Genomic DNA, 18762 nt, shown 5'->3' on the forward strand with positions numbered 1-18762 from the left:
GCTAAAGAGAGCTCGGCGGCATTGGGAGATGGGAAATGGATTAACAGGGAGTCTCAGTAAACAGTTCAATTGCCCTGAAAGCCAAACAGATGGCATGGCAGAGGGGCTCTGAAGACTCTATCTGCAGACTGGAGCCATGGCGGAGTGCCTGGGGAGGAGATGCACCATGCCAGGCTGCAACCAGGTAGCAACCACATGGCACAGACACAGGGCTGGCTCTAGGCTTTTGGGGGCCCTAAGCGAGATTTGGTTTGGAGACCCCCCCCCCATCTTGTGGCAAAACATTTTGTTGGCCCCTCTTCAAGGTGAAGAAAAAATGTTTAGTTATTTTCTTGCAATTCTACAAATTTTGCCTTGGGGCGTAGAGAAAATATAGTAATTTTAAAGGAAGTATTCTGCAATTCTAGTACACATTTTGCCATGGGGCGAAGAGAAAATGTTGCAGGGGTATAACACATTTCATGCAATTCTACTCATTTTACCATGGGGCAGAGATAAACTTGCAGTTTTACAGCTAATTTACTGCAATTCTACACATTTTGCAATCACTTATGCCATGTTAATATGATATCTGAAGAAGAATGACTAACAAAATCAATAGGAGCCTCCTGGGGGTATGGGCCCCTGGGCACATGCTTATTGTCATGAGTCTTGTCCTGGAGGCATAACTGAGTGATTTCCCCTGAGATAGACCACCTGCCAAGTCCAACTTGGCTATATTGTAAAAATTCATGAAAACCAACATTTAGATTTTTGGTCATAATTTAAGGTTAGTTATGCATTATGGTTAACAGTGTGGTTAAGGTTTAAAAACAGATTTTTATGACTTTGTGGCTGTACCAGCTAGTGACCACTCTGCAGAGCTGTCTCTAGAACAAGATTCATTACGAAAAACGTCGGTATTCGGCCACGGTTACTACAAGTTTAGATAGCTGGCTAGACTAACTACCAATCTAAAAAGTGATAGCTGACATGACTAATTGAGTGACTGTCACTGACTGACATAACAAGAGAAAAACTGCTGATGCACAACCACATTTTGAAATTGCACCTTGTGTATTCTACTATTTTTACTCTCAACAGTAAGTTGAGACCCTTAGTGACCGGGGGCCCTAAACGACCGCTTATGTCGCTTATGCCTTGAACCGGCCCTGCACAGAGAGAGAGGAAGATCATTAATATGACACTCCGAGAGCGAGAAACAGAGAAAAAGAGGCCCCATCCCCTTTTCACTCTCACTCTCTCTCAATTCAAATCAATTCAAAGGGCTTTATTGTCATGGGAAACATATGTTTACATTGCCAAAGCAAGTGAAATAGATCATTAGCAAAAGTGAAATCTTTCTCTGTCTTTCTCTCTCTATATCTTTCTGTCGCTCTCCGTTCTTCCTTCTCTCTGTCACCTTCTGGCTCTAGTCTTTTACCCCATCATCCTCTGTTATTTTATAATCTCCTCGTCTCTCTTTTACTTCTACAGTTATGCACTGGCTCTCTACATCTCTGTCTCTTTTCCCTGTTTTAGGTCTATATCTCAATAATTTATATCCTACAAAGGTAGTTCATTCAAGTTCATTTGAAATGACAGTAATGTATCTCCTCACCTTAATGAACTCTTTCTCACTTTCTTCATGTGCTTCTCCATATTTGACCTTCTTCATCTTCCTAACACACTCTCTCCTTCTCACCTTCGTTTCCATCTTAAGGCTGGTTTATAGTCCGTCTAATAACATGTCTATAGACCAGTTGAATGCGAAAAGTGTTGTTGACAAAAACAACATTAATTTATAATAAGGGGCGTGTGTGTAACGTCGTTCGTCTGTTGTAAGAAGAGAGTCAGACCGAAATGCAGCGTGTAGGTTACTCATGACTTTAATGAATGAAAAGGTACATGAAATAACTGAATACGAAAACAACAAATGAAACGTGGAACTAATTACAGCCTATCTGGTGACTACTACACAGAGACAGGAACAAACACGCACCAAAATAGAACGCGAACGCAGGCTACCTAAATACGGTTCCCAATCCGAGACAACGAGAATCACCTGACTCCAATTGAGAATCTCCTCAGGCAGCCAAGCCTAACTAGACACACCCCTAATCATACACAATCCCAATTAATACAAACCCCAATACGAAACACAACATATAAACCCATGTCACACCCTGGCCTACCCAAACATATACCAAAAACACAAAATACAATGACCAAGGCGTGACAGTGTGTCTGTAGATGTGTGTCTGTAGTCAATGAGACAGACTATCACACCCTCTCATCCTCCTCTTCTTCCTCCAATTTCTTCACATTCTCCTTCCATCTCTCTCCAAAAGTAGTTGAACTGAAATATTTACCATATCTCTCTTTCTTTCTCCTTCCCTCTGTCTCTTCAGATGTCTACAGAGCAGTTGGAGGCGTATGTTAACAGTCAGTTTGATGACCTCTACCGGCTGGTTCGTCTGGAGGAGAAGAGGACCCTCCACCTGGTCGACCTGAAGGAAGCCTTCCTGACTGCCGCCGCCGCTGAGAATATCGCTGAGATCACCATCCACACCAAGCGGCTCCAGGAGGAGATGACCTGCATCACACAGCAATTGGGCCAGCTGGACCAGGCTGGGGCACAGCCTGGGGCCACATTAGCAGCCCTAGCCCAGGGAGGAGCACCTGGCCCAAGCCCCAGACCAACGGTGAGGCATCTCTCCCTTATACACCACCATGGTCAAGGTAGATGTTACCATAGACTTCCGGCGCCGACTGAGATGGCCGCCTCGCTTCGCGTTCCTAGGAAACTATACAGTTTTTTGTTTTTTTACGTGTTATTTCTTACATTAGTACCCCAGGTCATCTTAGGTTTCATTACATACAGTCGAGAAGAACTACTGAATATAAGATCAGCGTCAACTCACCATCAGTACGACCAAGAATATGTTTTCCGCGACGCGGATCCTGTGTTCTGCCTTACAAACAGGACAACGGAATGGATCGCATGCAGCGACCCAAGGAAACGACTCCGAAAAAGAGGGAAACGCGGCAGTGTTCTGGTCAGACTCCGAAAAAGGGCACATCGCGCACCACTTCCCAGTATTCTTCTTGCCAATGTCCAGTCTCTCGACAACAAGGTTGATGAAATCCGAGCAAGGGTGGCATTCCAGAGAGACATCAGAGACTGCAACGTTCTTTGCTTTACGGAGACATGGCTTACTGGGAAAACGCTATCCAGGGCGGTGCAGCCAACGGGTTTCTCCACGCATCGCGCCGACAGAAACAAACATCTCTCTGGTAAGAAGAGTGGCGGGGGCGTATGCCTCATGAGACCCTGGGTCTCGACCCCGCCCTGTGCAACTGGGTACTGGACTTCCTGACGGGCCGCCCCCAGGTGGTGAGGGTAGGCAACAACATCTCCTCCCCGCAGATCCTCAACACGGGGGCCCCACAAGGGTGCGTTCTGAGCCCTCTCCTGTACTCCCTGTTCACCCACGACTGCGTGGCCACGCACGCCTCCAACTCAATCATCAAGTTTGCGGACGACACAACAGTGGTAGGCTTGATTACCAACAACGACGAGACGGCCTACAGGGAGGAGGTGAGGGCCCTCGGAGTGTGGTGTCAGGAAAATAACCTCACACTCAACGTCAACAAAACTAAGGAGATGATTGTGGACTTCAGGAAACAGCAGAGGGAACACCCCCCTATCCACATCGATGGAACAGTAGTGGAGAGGGTAGCTAGTTTTAAGTTCCTCGGCATACACATCACAGACAAACTGAATTGGTCCACTCACACTGACAGCGTCGTGAAGAAGGCGCAGCAGCGCCTATTCAACCTCAGGAGGCTGAAGAAATTCGGCTTGTCACCAAAAGCACTCACAAACTTCTACAGATGCACAATCGAGAGCATCCTGGCGGGCTGTATCACCGCCTGGTACGGCAACTGCTCCGCCCTCAACCGTAAGGCTCTCCAGAGGGTAGTGAGGACTGCACAACGCATCACCGGGGGCAAACTACCTGCCCTCCAGGACACCTACACCACCCGTTGTTACAGGAAGGCCATAAAGATCATCAAGGACATCAACCACCCGAACCACTGCCTGTTCACCCCGCTATCATCCAGAAGGCGAGGTCAGTACAGGTGCATCAAAGCTGGGACCGAGAGACTGAAAAACAGCTTCTATCTCAAGGCCATCAGACTGTTAAACAGCCACCACTAACACTGAGTGGTTGCTGCCAACACACTGTCATTGACACTGACCCAACTCCAGCCATTTTAATAATGGGAATTGATGGGAAATGATGTAAATATATCACTAGCCACTTTAAACAATGCTACCTTATATAATGTTACTTACCCTACATTATTCATCTCATATGCATATGTATATACTGTACTCTACATCATCGACTGCATCCTTATGTAACACATGTATCACTAGCCACTTTAACTATGCCACTTTGTTTACTTTGTCTACACACTCATCTCATATGTATATACTGTACTCGATACCATCTACTGTATGCTGCTCTGTACCATCACTCATTCATATATCCTTATGTACATGTTCCTTATCCCCTTACACTGTGTATAAGACAGTAGTTTTGGAATTGTTAGTTAGATTACTTGTTGGCTATCACTGCATTGTCGGAACTAGAAGCACAAGCATTTCGCTACACTCGCATTAACATCTGCTAACCATGTGTATGTGACAAATAAAATTTGATTTGATTTGATTTGATTTGATTTACTGATCTTGGATCTGTTTAAAGCAGCAAAGACTTTATATCTGACCCATCACACTAGGATATCTGAAAGGCATAGCAGGCAGCTTCGTGTTGATTGGTATGAAGTGTACAGGGATAAAAATCACTTTATACAAGATTATTTTTATTGGAAAGGAGCGTGTGTAAATCTATGGTGGGTTCTTAGATGTAAACATGTTTTGCACTGCATAGCCAAGGGCTTAAGTGTAGCTGTGTATGTCCTCTGACTGCACACACGTATGCACCCACACACACACACACACACACACACACACACACACACACACACACACACACACACACACACACACACACACACACACACACACACACACACACACACACACACACACACACACACACACACACACACACACACACACACACACACACACACACACACACACACACACAACAGCTGGAAATACTCTACCACCTATTCTACATACCAATCTCTACCAAGGTTATGTTCTCACATGCCCACACCATTACTCAAATACACAAATATACACAGATATGTTTTCTCACAATGATTTTACTGAGTTCATATAAGGAAATAAGTCAATTAAATTAAATTCATTACGCCCTAATCTATGGATTTCACATGACTGGGCAGGGGCGAAGCCATGGGTGGGCCTGGGAGGGGATAGGCCTCTTGGGAGCCAGGCCCACCCACTGAGGAGCCAGGACCTGTCAATCAGAATGAGTTTGTCCCCACAAAAATACTTTATTAAAGACAGAAATACTCCTCAGTTTCATAAACTGTCCGGGTGGCTGGTGTCAGACAATCCTGTAGGTTAAGAAGCCGGATGTAGAGGTCGTGGGCTGGCGAGGTTACACGTGGTCTGCAATTTTGAGACCGTTTGGACATAGGGCCAAATTCTCTAAAACGATGTTGGAGGCGGTTTATTGTAAAGAAATTAACATTTAATTCTATTGCAACAACTCTGGTGGACATTCCTGCAGTCCGCATGCCAATTGCATGCTCCCTCAAAATACATCTGTGGCACTGTGTTGTGTTACAAAACGGTACATTTTAGAGTAGCCTTTTATTGTCCCCAGCACCTGTTTAATGATCATACTGTTAAATCAGATTCTTGATATGTCACACCGGTCAGGTGCATGGATTATCTTGTCAAGTGAGAAATGCTCCCTAACAGGGATGTAAACAAATTTGTGCACAAAATTTGAAAGAAATAAGCTTTATGTGCGTATTAAACATTTCTGGGATCTTTTATTTCATCTCATGAAACATGGGACCAACACTTTACAGTATATACACTATATATACAAAAGTATGTGGACATCCCTTCAAAAGAGTGGATTTGGCGCCACACCTGTTGCTGTCAGGTGTATAAAATCGAGCACACAGTTATGTAATCTCCATAGACAAACATTGGCAGTGGAATGGTCTGACGAGCTTAGTGACTTTCAACGTGGCACCGTCATAGGATGCCACCTTTATAACAAGTCAGTTTGTAAAATTTCTGCCCTGCTAGACCTGCCCCGGTCAACTGTAAATGCTGTTATTGTGAAGTGGAAACGTCTAGTAGAGACAATGGCTCAGCCGCCGAGTGCTGAAGCACGTAGATATCATCCTCGGTTGCAACACTCCAAGTTCCAAACTGCCTCTGGAAGCAATGTCAGCACAACAACTATTCGTCGGGAGCTTCATGCAATTGGTTTCCATGGCCGAGCAGCCATGCCTAAGATCATCATGTGCAATGTCAAGCATCTGCTGGAGTGGTGTAAAGCTCGACACCATTGGACTCTGGAGTAGTGGAATGTCTTTTTCTGGAGTGATGAATCACGCTTCATCATCTGTCAGTCCGACGTACGAATCTGGGTTTGGCGGATGCCAGGAGAACGCTAACTGCCCGAATGCAGATTGGTGCAGGAGGAATAATGGTTTGAGGCTGTTTTTCATGGTTTGGGCTATGCCTTTTAGTTCCAGTGAAGGGAAATCTTAAGGCTACAGCATACAATGACATTATGATGATTCTATGCTTCCAATATTGTGGCAACAGTTTGGCGAAGGCACTTTCCTATTTCAGCATGACAATGTCCCTGTGGACAAGGCGAGGTCCATACAGAAATGGTTTGTCGAGATCGGCGTGGAAGAACTAGACTGGCCTGCACAAAGCCCCGACCTCAACCCCATCGAACATCTTTGGGATGAATTGGAATGCCCACTGCGAGTCAGGCCTAATCGGCCAACATCGGTTCCCGACCTCACTAATGCTCTTGTGGCTGAATGGGAAAAGTCCCGCAGCAATGTTCCAATATCTAGTGAAAAGCCTTCTCAGAAGAGTGGAGGCTGTTATAGCAGCAAATTAATGCCCATCATCATTGCCCATCATTTTGGATTGAGATGTTTCACAAGCAGATGTCCACATACGTTGGGTCATGTAATGTACAGTACCAGTCAAATGTTTGGAATAAGCTAACATTTTGGAAATTATTCAGATTGTTTTGTTCAACAGCGAACCAAAGACGTACATACAATATCAGTCAAAAGTGTGGACACACCTACTCATTCATGGGTTTGTCTTTATTTTTTACTATTTTCTACAGTGTAGAATAATTGTGAAGACATCATAACTATGAAATAATACATATGGAATCATGTAGTAACCACAAAACTGAATGCTGTGGTAGCCATGCTGGTTAAGTGTGCCTTGAAATCTAAATTAATCAGACAGTGTCACCAGTAAAGCACCGCAACACCATCACACCTCCTGCTCCATGCTTCATGGTGGGAACCCACCATGGGGAGATCATCCGTTCACCTCTCTGCATCTCACAAAGACACGACAGTTGGAACCAAAACATCCCACATTTGGACTCATCAGACCAAAGGACAGATCTCCACCGGTCTAATGTCCATTGCTCGTGTTTCTTGGCCCAAGAAAATCTCTTCTTGTTATTGGTGTCCTTTAGTAGTGGTTTCTTTGAAGCAGGCCTGAGTCACGCAGTCCCCTCTGAACATTTGATGTTGAGATGTGTCTGTTACTGAACTCTGTGAAGCATTTGTTTGGGCTGCAATTTCTGACACCTGTAACTCCAATGAACGTATCCTCTGCAGCAGAGGTAACTCTGGGTCTTCCATCCTGTGGCGGTCCTCTTGAGAGCCAGTTTCATATTGATGGTTTTTGTCTGACCTTCATGTCTTAAAGTAATGATGGACTGTCGTTTCTCTTTGCTTATTTGAGCTGTTCTTGCCATAATATGGACTTGGTCTTTTACCAAATCGGGCTATCTTCTGTATACCATCCCTACCTTGTCACAACACAACTGATTGGCTCAAACGCGTTAAGAAGGAAAGAAATTCCACAGAGGGTTAAATACAAGTAGCTTCATTGGGGAAATGTAAACCAGGTGTGTATGGAAACAAGACAAGACAAATGGATATACGAAAAATGGAGCATCGATGGCTAGACAGACGGTGACTACTTCAGGCTCCCAGTCAGGCAGTCAGGGAGAGAGGGAAGATGGGCTGTATTAATGGCTCTGGTCGACCTGCCGATTGGTTTCCTGGTTTGAGAGATGGGCCAATGGTAGGCCCGAGTTCATTAAGGCCCTAATTGGATGGTGATGGTTGCCCTGTTTGTTCTCTTCTGGAAGTCATTGCTGCAGTGAGTAATGCCTGCTGTGACTTAGAGACATCGAGGAGAAAGAGAGAGAGACAGTGAGAGAGAGAGAGACAGCGAGAGAGAAACTGTCTGAGCTCCTACAGTGGCACTTAGGTGTGTGTGTGCCACCGTGCTTCTACATCTGCATTGTTTGCTCTTTGGGATTTTAGGCTCTGTTTCTGTATAAGCACCTTGTGACATCTGCTGATGTAAAAATATTTCATTGTGTGTGTGTGCATGATGAGGTACAAATAAAAAGGGTGTGTACGTGCATGCATTTATATCTCTGTGTGTGTGCAAGAGATACGAAATGGAGAATGAGATAGAAAGAAGCCCTTAACACCATCTTATACACACAATCGAATCATTTTCCAGCGAGTTTCAGTTCTGTGTGTGTGTGTGTGTGTGTGTGTGTGTGTGTGTGTGTGTGTGTGTGTGTGTGTGTGTGTGTGTGTGTGTGTGTGTGTGTGTGTGTGTGTGTGTGTGTGTGTGTGTGTGTGTGTGTGTGTGTGCTCGCTAAGCAGTTAGTCTAACTAGAGGCAAGACTGATAAAGAATGGGCCATTTGTTATGTATTACAGAAATGCATGGGCTCCTGTTTTGCAGTGTAATCTACAGATCTGTCATTAAATCAATAAAGAGCGGTGCGGGCAGTAGGTAAGCAGCTGTACAGACGTACGCCGCTGTGTTTACCCTCCAATCACCACACACCATGATTACTGAGCACTTATCTGTCACCCCGGAGGAAACCATCTCTCAGGCTGTCTCACAGAACACACATCACCTCACGTAGCATACACAAATAGTCAAAGAACACACACACATAGCAGAATAAATCCGAGCGAGCACACTCATTTACCTATGCTTACGTTGTACTATACAGACTGCCAGGAAAGTACCAAAATGTATTTGCTCTATGTGTGTACAGTGCACATAATCGTGTTGACACTGATTACACTTTCTGAAATACACATTTTTGTGACACCAACAGGAAGGAATGCCTCCACCCATACAGATAGACAGTCATGCACACTGACTTTTTCACATGCCCCAGTGCATCAATACACAAAGAAACACATTCCATTGAATTGTGTGAGGTGTGTTTGCTCCCGTATGAGTCTGTGTTATTGTGCGTACTAGAATGTGTGTGGCTGTTTGTGTAAGCAAGTTACAGTAGTGTCCACATTTCTGTGTGAGCAAGTGTGTGTATGAGTTTGGCAGAGGAGTGTATAGTCAGCTGGTCCAATCAGCCATTAGTCAATCATTAAATGCCAGGTGTGCGGACAGTGTTGACCCAGGCCTGAACTGGATCTAACCTGGGGCGGCAGGGTAGCCTAGTGGTTAGAGCATTGGACTAGTAACCGAAAGGTTGTTCAAATCCCTGAGCTGACAAGGTACAAATCTGTCATTTTGCCCCTGAACAGGCAGTTAACCCACTGTTCCTAGGCCGTCATTGAAAATAAGAATTTGTTCTTAACTGACTTGCCTCGTTAAATAAAGGTAAAATAAAAAAATATTTAAAAAATAACTTGGTCCTGAACCAAATCTAATCTGTTCCTGACCTGGTTGCGAACCAGACCTAACATGGTCCTGACCTGGTTCACAGTGAGGGGCAGAGGGGCTGATCTTAGACAACCAATAGTCTAGAAAGTAAAGCTCATAGTGACTGAACAATTACTGCCTTCACTGTAGACCACTCATTCTACAGTATGTTTTCACCTAAATTGGACCTGGGTTACAATTAAGTGATAATGCCAGAGAAGCTGGTGTTTGGAGGATATATTGGTACAGGTTTTGTTAGGCCCGAGACACTGTTCTAATCGGTTGCTTTCTAGCTAGCCAACTATGGCTAATTTACAGTCACGTCAAAGTGTGCAGCCAGAATAACAGCAAACTAGCTGCATTTGTTTAAGCTGTTTTCTAGTGACATTTATTTGGATACATCCATAACAATGAGCTAATGATGCGCGATATCGCCTGTTGTTAAAATGTACTTTATCGTCAGAACACTGTTGTTCAGAGGAGCTACCCAACAACACAGCTAACACAATCACTTCAATCTGAAGCTGGAAAGACAGCAAACTAGCTACACTTCGTTTCATTTGACCTGTTTTGTATTGACAGTTCTTTGTAGATATCCATAAAAATGATGCTGATTCATGATTTCGACTGGCTGAGAAAGGCTGCCTGCCTGTCTGTCTCATCCCGACTCATTACTATGGGACAGCTATAGATCGAATTTGAATATTGAAACACTGTTGCAAATGTTGAAGACACAAACAGCAAGATTGATACAAATCTCCACTGCTGAAAACGAAATGTTAGTCTAAATAGAAATGTGAGATAATGTCTAGATGCTATTTATAGTGGAGATGAAGTTTATACGTTGCCTGGCTGGGCTGATGAGACAGTGGATTATGCAGTCAGATGGAACAGAGTAAATAGGCATTTTAACGTCATAGATTTAGCCGGTGGTAACTTGTGACTGGAAATTTAACAAATGAGTATTCAGGATTAGACCCACCCGTTGTTTAATGGTAAACTAAACACCACCCGGCCTCACAATATGTTCTTATTTTTACATTCACCTTTTGAATTCATTTGAATTCTGCACCAATTCCAGTGAGATGTGGGAAGTGGGAACTAAGTGGGGAAGAACTATGGCAGTATTCTGTTGTCTTGTTTTAATGAAAAGCAGAGAGATGGCGTTAGCGACTCAGGGCCCTTTGAGGGAAGATACAGTACAGTGCTGTATAGTTAGTCTCTGTGGTCCTCCACTAGCTGCTGTCTGGGCTGGTGGCTGCTAATTAACGTGTGAACAGTGTCTACTGTCAGAGTAGAGCTCTACCGCTTTATTAATTTACTCTCCTCTCATGTGACACAATGATATGTGAAAGCCACTGTCTCACACTCACAGTCACTCAGTAACACGCTTACTAAGTCACATTGTAAAGCTGTCATTAAGGCACTGTCTCAAAGCCAGTATCACACAGACACTCATACTCAGACACTTTCTTAAACCCTTTTTTCTCCTTGGGTAGTATACGTCATGTACAGGTAGTGATATAGTAAGTATATAATCATTCCTACCGTGTGAATGTATTAAAGAACTGTTAAGTGTCTGTGAATAGCTTTTGATTTGTGAAGGCATGCCAGCTGTGTAGCTACAGCACCTCTGTGTTATTGGCCCCTTTATTACAACTACTGTCTCCCTTTTCTTTTTCAGCAGCGCAACATTGAGGCCAGGCCAAGGTAAGTCTGATTAATAACATTCTGAGCATCTAGCAGAGCAGGGCGAAAAAATACATTTTAAAATCCCCACACTCAGGTGGTTTTACAGGGAGAGAGGAATACCACACACATCCATGCTGACACCCGCATGTACAGTAAACGTGCATGCTCTCTCTATCTCTTTTCACACACACACACACACACACACACACACACACACACACACACACACACACACACACACACACACACACACACACACACACACACACACACACACACACACACACACACACACACACACACACACACACACACACACACACACACACACACACACACACACACACACACACACTTCTCTCTCCAGCCCTTGAACATAGTATCTCCTCTCCTCCTCCCCTGTAGTCCTGTATAGACCTTTTCATACTGCACTGTTCTTAGCCCTGGGCTAGATTAGCCTGTGTTCAAACAAGCATTTTTTATCCCTGGGCTAAGCTTTAGTCATACTTGTATTCCAAAGCCCTGGGCTAACGGACAAACACAACATGCAACCAACATTCTATCTCGACACGCAACCAATGTTATAAACAATACATTAATTAACACATGAATTCCTCCAGCTTCGAGCCTAGCATTTGATTTCCAACAGTGATGGTTTGTATAAACCGTACAAACCTTGATGTTTGCCTGTGTTAAAAATTATTATTATTCCACCTTTATTTAACCAGGTAGGCTAGTTGGGAACAAGTTTTCATTTATAACTGCGACCTGGCCAAGATAAAGCAAAGGATTTCAACATATACAACAACACAGAGTTACACATGGAATAAACAAACATAGAGTCAATTATACAGTCTATAATTAAAAGTCTATATACAGGGTGTGCAAATGAGGTAAGTTAAGGGAGGTAAGGCAATAAAATAGGCTATAGTAGTGAAATAATTACAATATAGCAATTAAACATTGGAGTGATAGATGTGCAGAACATTGAATGTGCAAGTAGAAAAATTGGGGTGCAAAGGAGCAAGATAAATAAATAAATAGAGTATGGGAATGAGGTAGTTGGATGGGCTATTTACAGATGGGCTATGTACAGGTGCAGGTGCAGTGATCCGTGAGCTGCTTTGACAGCTGGTGATTAAAGCTAGTGAGGGAGATAGGAGTCTCCAGCTTCAGTGATTTTTGCAATTCGTTCCACTCATTGGCAGCAGAGAACTGTGAGGAAAGGAGGCCAAAGGAGGAATTGGCTATGCGGGTGACCAGTGAGATATACCTGCTGGAGTGCGTGCTAAGAGTGGGTGCTGCTATAGTGACCAGTGAGCTGAGATAAGGCAGGGCTTTAACTAGCAGAGACTTGTAGATGACCTGGAGCCAGTGGGTTTGGCGACGAGTATGAAGCGAGGGCCAGCCAACGAGAGCGTACAGGTCGCCGTGGTGGGTAGTATATGGGGCTTTGGTGACAAAACGGATGACACTGTGATAGACTGCATCCAATTTGTTGAGTAGAGTGTTGGAGGCTATTTTATAGATGACGTCTCCGAAGATGAGGATTGGTAGGATGGTCAGTTTTATGAGGGTATGTTTGGCAGCATGAGTGACGGATGCTTTGTTGCGAAATAAGAAGCCAATTCTAGATTTCGTTTTGGATTGGAGATGCTTAATGTCAGCCTGGAAGGAGAGTTACAGTCTAACCAGACACCTAGGTATTTGTTGTTGTCCACATATTCTAAGTCAGAACCGTCCAGAGTAGTGATGCTTGACTTGCAAGCAGGTACGGGCAGCTATCGGTTGAAGAGCATGCATTTAGTTTTACTTGCATTTAAGAGCAGTTGGAGCTTGTCCAAAGAAGGGCCAGAATTATACAGAATGGTGTCGTCTGCGTAGAGGTGGATCAGAGAATCAACAGCAGCAAGAGCGACATCATTGATGTATACAGAGAAGAGAGTCGGCCCGAGAATTGAACCCTGCAGCACCCCCATAGAGACTGCCAGAGGTCCGGACAACAAGCCCTCCGATTTGACACACTGAACTCTATCAGAGAAGTAGTTGGTGAACCAGGCAAGGAAATCATTTGAGAAACCAAGGCTGTTGAGTCTTCCAATAAGAATGTGGTGATTGACAGAGTCGAAAGCCTTGGCTAGGTGGATGAATACGGCTGCACAGTAATGTCTCTTATCGATGGAGGTTATGATATCGTTTAGGACCTTGAGAGTGGCTGAGGTGCACCCATGACCAGCTCTGAAACAGGTTGCATAGTGGAGAAGGTACGGTGGGATTCGAAATGGCCGGTAATCTGTTTGTTAACTTGGCTTTCGAAGACCTTAGAAAGGCAGGGTAGGATAGATAAAGGTCTGTGGCAGTTTGGGTCTAGAGTGTCTCCCCCTTTGAAGAGGGGGATGATCACGGCTACTTTCCAATCTTTGGGATATGATAGAGAGGTTGTACAGGTTGCAACAACAGGGGTTGCAACAATTTCAGCAGATAATGTTTGAAAGAGAGGGTCCAGATTTTCTAGCCCGGCTGATTTGTAGGGGTCCAGATTTTGTAGCTCTTTCAGAACATCAGCTATCTGGATTTGGGTGAAGGAGAAATGGGGGAGACTTGGAGAGTTGCAGTGGGGGGTGCAGGGCAGTTGACCGGGGTAGTGGTAGTGTCCCAGAACTTTTTTGAGTTTGTGCTACTGGATGCAAATTTCTGTTCGAAAAAGCTAGCCATAGCTTTCCTAACTGCCTGTGTATATTGGATCCTAACTTTCCTGAAAGTTGCATATCACAGGGGCTATTCGATGATAATGCAGAACGCCACAGGATGTTTTTGTGCTGGTCAAGGGCAGTCAGGTCTGGAGTGAACCAAGGGCTATATCTGTTCCTGGTTCTACATTTTTTGAATGGGGCATGCTTATTTAAAATGTTGAGGGAGGCACTTTTAAAGAATAACCAGGCATCCTCTACTGACGGGATGAGATCAATATCCTTCCAGGATACCCGGGCAAGGTTGATTAGAAAGGCCTGCTCGCAGAAGTGTCTTAGGGAGTGTTTGACAGTGATGAGGTGTGGTTGTTTGACCACAGACCAATTACGGATGCAGGCAATGAGGCAGTGATCGCTGAGATCTTGGTTGAAGACAGCAGATGTGTATTTGGAGGGCAAGTTGGTAAGGATGATATCTATGAGGGTGCCCCTGTTTACGAATTTGGGGTTGTACCTGGTAGGTTCGTTAATCATTTGTGCGAGATTGAGGGCATCAAGCTTAGATTGTGGGATGGCTGGGGTGTTAGGCATGTCCCAGTTTAGGTCACCTAGCAGCCAATCTCTGAAGATAGATGGGGGGGCAATCAATTCACATATGGTGTCCAAGGCACCGCTGGGGGCTGAGGGTGGTCTATAGCAAGCAGCAACGGTGAGAGACTTGTTTCTGGAAGGTGGATTCTTCAGAGCCTCGGAAACAATGTTTCACTTTTGAAATACGATCTCGCCCCTGTACAGAGAATACTGTCAATGAACAAACTTTTCTGATCTAGGTGAAATCATGCAAAACTATTATTATCATGGACATATCCTAATAAATGTTATTACAAAAGCTATGAAAACAGATGAAAATGGAGTGTTTGCTGCCCTTCCAGCTGTAGAGTTTGAAGCTTTAGTTGGCTTCATGAGAAGACGTTAGCCAGCCGGCATAGCAGCCATTTTTGTTAGGCATACTGATTAAAGTATTTCGATTTTTGTCCTCAGATGGAAGGATGAAATAGTATGAATTTGGCTATCAAAATAACGTGCATAATAATTATAAGCATCACAAGTATATGTAAATTAAGTGACAATGCAGCTTTTGTGATTGGACTGTGAGCATTCTAGGTGTTGTTCTAGACCCCGTTTTACACTGGCTATTTTGGCACCATGTTTTTTGGGTTAACCCTGAAAATGTGGTGCTAACCCTGCTCCAAGGCAGGGCCAGACAGCACTGGGCTAAGGTTTTCGCTAGCCCACTTTAGAATGTGAAAAATATAAACTATTGGAACCTAGAAAGTTGGCTGTCAGAAGTATTACAATGTAAACATACTTTTAATCCGTTGGTCTGCATATTTCAAGGCTGGACTATTCTTTTCTCATCACTCATCTTGCTAAAACGTATACTAAAAATGTGGAAATCATTTAATCCGACCATTAATTAACACAATGAAAAAATCTGTGGCAAACAATAACGCAGGCACGAAGGATGGGGGTGTGAGCATGCGGGTCTGGGCAGATGAGATGTAGTCATGGTTTGTGTACGTCTGTAATTTGTTGTTTGTATGTATGCGTTTGTATATGGAGTAAAAATGTAAAAATCTTCCTTAGCCCAGGGCTAAGGGGCATTATGAATGCACCGTGTGTGTGTCACATCCATGGCCCAGCCAGCATTTAGCTGCTCTAATCTCTATGCCCGCTGGAATGTAATGCTCAGAGTTGTGACGATCTCCCTGCTCCAATCACACGGCCACGCCGCTCCAATGGTCACTGGGCCAGGCTGGGCAAATGGAGAGACACACTGTCCACTAATGTGTGGTCAAGCTGTAGTTTGATTATTGGGGTCAACCCAAGCCCTCTGGTGGAACAATCGTGCTTAGACAGCATGGTGTCAGGACCCGGTTACGAACCCGTGTCTCCGGAGTGAGAAACAGTCACTAAACCAACTGAGCCACGAATAGTCAGCAGAACCCAGAAGATGAGGCAGACACAGCAGTACTTGAGACGGTGTATTTAATGAAGTAAAAAGTGAAGTTCTTCAGGAAAACATGTAACTCCACAACCTCAAAAGGAATTCCACAAGAACAAAGGTAATCCTCCAAGACAAAAAGGTAAATCCACAAGGTGGAAGGTATAGCACAAAAAAGCCTCAAAAGATACTTAAAAACAAACAAACAAGAACAAAAAACAGAATTCCACAAGAGAGTCCACCGGGATCAACAAGAGTTCACAGAGTACTAGGGCTGGGTGCTAACATACAAACACAGAGCAAAGAACTGATTAAATCAAAGGGTTTAAGTACAATCAGGGGAAACGAGGCACAGGTGCAAATAATAATGGGGATCAAGGGAAAAGAAAAGGTCAAAAGGCACAATGGGGGCATCTAGTGACCAAAAACCGGAACAACCCTGGCCAAATCCTGACACATGGTCTGTGTTGTACTAAGCTTGTCTAGAAGGTCGTCATGTGAAAGGTCTGTGTCTTGTCTGCTTGCCTGCCTGCCTGCTTGTCTGCCTGAATGCCTGTCTACTTGTCTGTATCTCTGTCCATCTGTTCATCGTCTAGTTAATTTGTCTGACTGTCATTTTGTCTGTCTCACTTGTAGAGTTGTGTAGGATAGTGTGTGAGACGTTGTGTGTGTATGTTAGTGTGTGAGACAGTGTGTGTAGATTGGTTTGTGAGACAGTGTGTAAAACAGTAGGTGTAACAGATAGCCTTTCGCCAGTCACACACATATTGATCCCCTGACACTGACATGGCTTTCAGGAGTCGCTCGCCCGGAGCAGCTGCCTTCCCATCACCCCCTGCTGTGTCCCTATGGTGTGTGTCTCTCCAGGCCTTGTTGTCAGGCTTCCCACCTCACCACATCTCTCTCACACACACACACACACACACACACACACACACACACACACACACACACACACACACACACACACACACACACACACACACACACACACACACACACACACACACACACACACACACACATACACACACACTCAGTAATGGTCTGAGACACAGGCAGAGCCTCCCTGTCTGCCTGTCTGAGCTGTGCAAATGTCAGCCTCAGCATCTCGGGTGGGAAAGAAATGCTTTATCTAAAAGGTACTATCTGGGTGAATAATGGTTAAAGAAGAACCTGTCTGATAAGACAGACACCTACAAGCTGTAAGCTAAAAGTTTGAAAAAAATAACAGAGTGCTCAGTGTTTTATCTGTGGAATGTTGTTGGATTTTCAGAACATATGTATAAGTGATAACACAAACAACCAAATAACAGCTATGATGGGGGAACTGAAAACACACTAACATCAGCCTGCATTGCCTTGCTCTGCTACACTCCTGATAAACTGAACAAATAAATATAGGAGTTTGAGTATTTATTTTGGAGGAATATACAGTATTTGTAGATATTTGCAGATTCTAGTGTTTTGTTTTTAACGGCCCTGACCCAGTCATGGAGAAGCCCAGTAGAACTGTCATCTCAGGGGCTGTAGGAGCTTTAACCTGCCAATGGTAATACTGAGACCCAAGCACAATCCACTACTCTCTACTCCATACCAGATGGCTGCAATTTGGGACCCCAGGGTGGCATAACGCTTCTGAAATGCCCTTGGTCAAGGTTAACACACACACATACACACACAGACATACACACATACACATAAAAGTATGCACAGTCACACATGAACGCCCACACACCACCTTTCCCCATCTTCATAAAACTCCCAGGTTGCAGAATCCAGCCCAGCTCCCTGTCTGGATAAAGACATCCGATAATGACTGGTATAAAACATAATGAACTCATCATACAAAAAGGACAAGGATAGAGGGATGAGAGAGGGATGTGACTGGGAGAGAGGAGGGAATGCAAGTATTTTTATTGTCTGAAGGGTTAGTTTACAAGATGGGGATTGAGGCAGTGGAGAGGAGAAAATTAATTGGAGGAAGAATGGGAGAAAGATTTGTATTTATGTATTAACTTTTATTTATTCAGGGGAATCCAATTAAGACCAGAATCTCATTCTCAATGGTGCCCTGAGAAGAAACAATTCACAAATCAACATTATATTTCAATAAAACAGCAAAAGAGAAATGACAGATGCAGCAGTTACAGATGCAGCAGTTACAGATGCAGCAGTTACAGATGCAGCAGTTACAGATGCAGCAGTTACAGATGCATTACAATTCAACAACACAAATAAATTCTTACATTCAACCAAAACACTCGCAAACCTCAGTGAATTCCTTCCTCATCAGCATTCTAAACTGCCCTATTGGCACCAGGGATTTGTATATTATGGGGGGGGGCATTAAAACTAAAGGCTGATTTACCTAGGTTAGTAGAGGCATGAGGGACCTCAACCCTGTGAGCAGGTTGGGTGCCTCATATTTCTATACAGAGAAGTGAGATA

General features: G+C 44.1%; 1 protein-coding gene across 2 annotated transcripts in view; it reads left to right on the plus strand.

Annotated features, from left to right (window-relative positions):
- LOC124035722 (tripartite motif-containing protein 44-like) overlaps positions 1-18762 on the plus strand; it is a 106296-nt gene that overhangs the window by 37257 nt on the left and 50277 nt on the right. The window contains exons 4-5 of one of the 2 annotated variants that reach the window (XM_046349334.1): positions 2391-2684; positions 11609-11634. In XM_046349334.1, coding sequence (XP_046205290.1) covers positions 2391-2684; positions 11609-11634 — 320 coding nt within the window. The remainder of the gene's footprint in view (positions 1-2390; positions 2685-11608; positions 11635-18762) is intronic. The other variant, XM_046349342.1, reaches the window with a different exon arrangement.

This window comes from Oncorhynchus gorbuscha, linkage group LG01 (genome assembly GCF_021184085.1).
Source record: "Oncorhynchus gorbuscha isolate QuinsamMale2020 ecotype Even-year linkage group LG01, OgorEven_v1.0, whole genome shotgun sequence".
Lineage (NCBI taxonomy): Eukaryota > Metazoa > Chordata > Actinopteri > Salmoniformes > Salmonidae > Oncorhynchus > Oncorhynchus gorbuscha.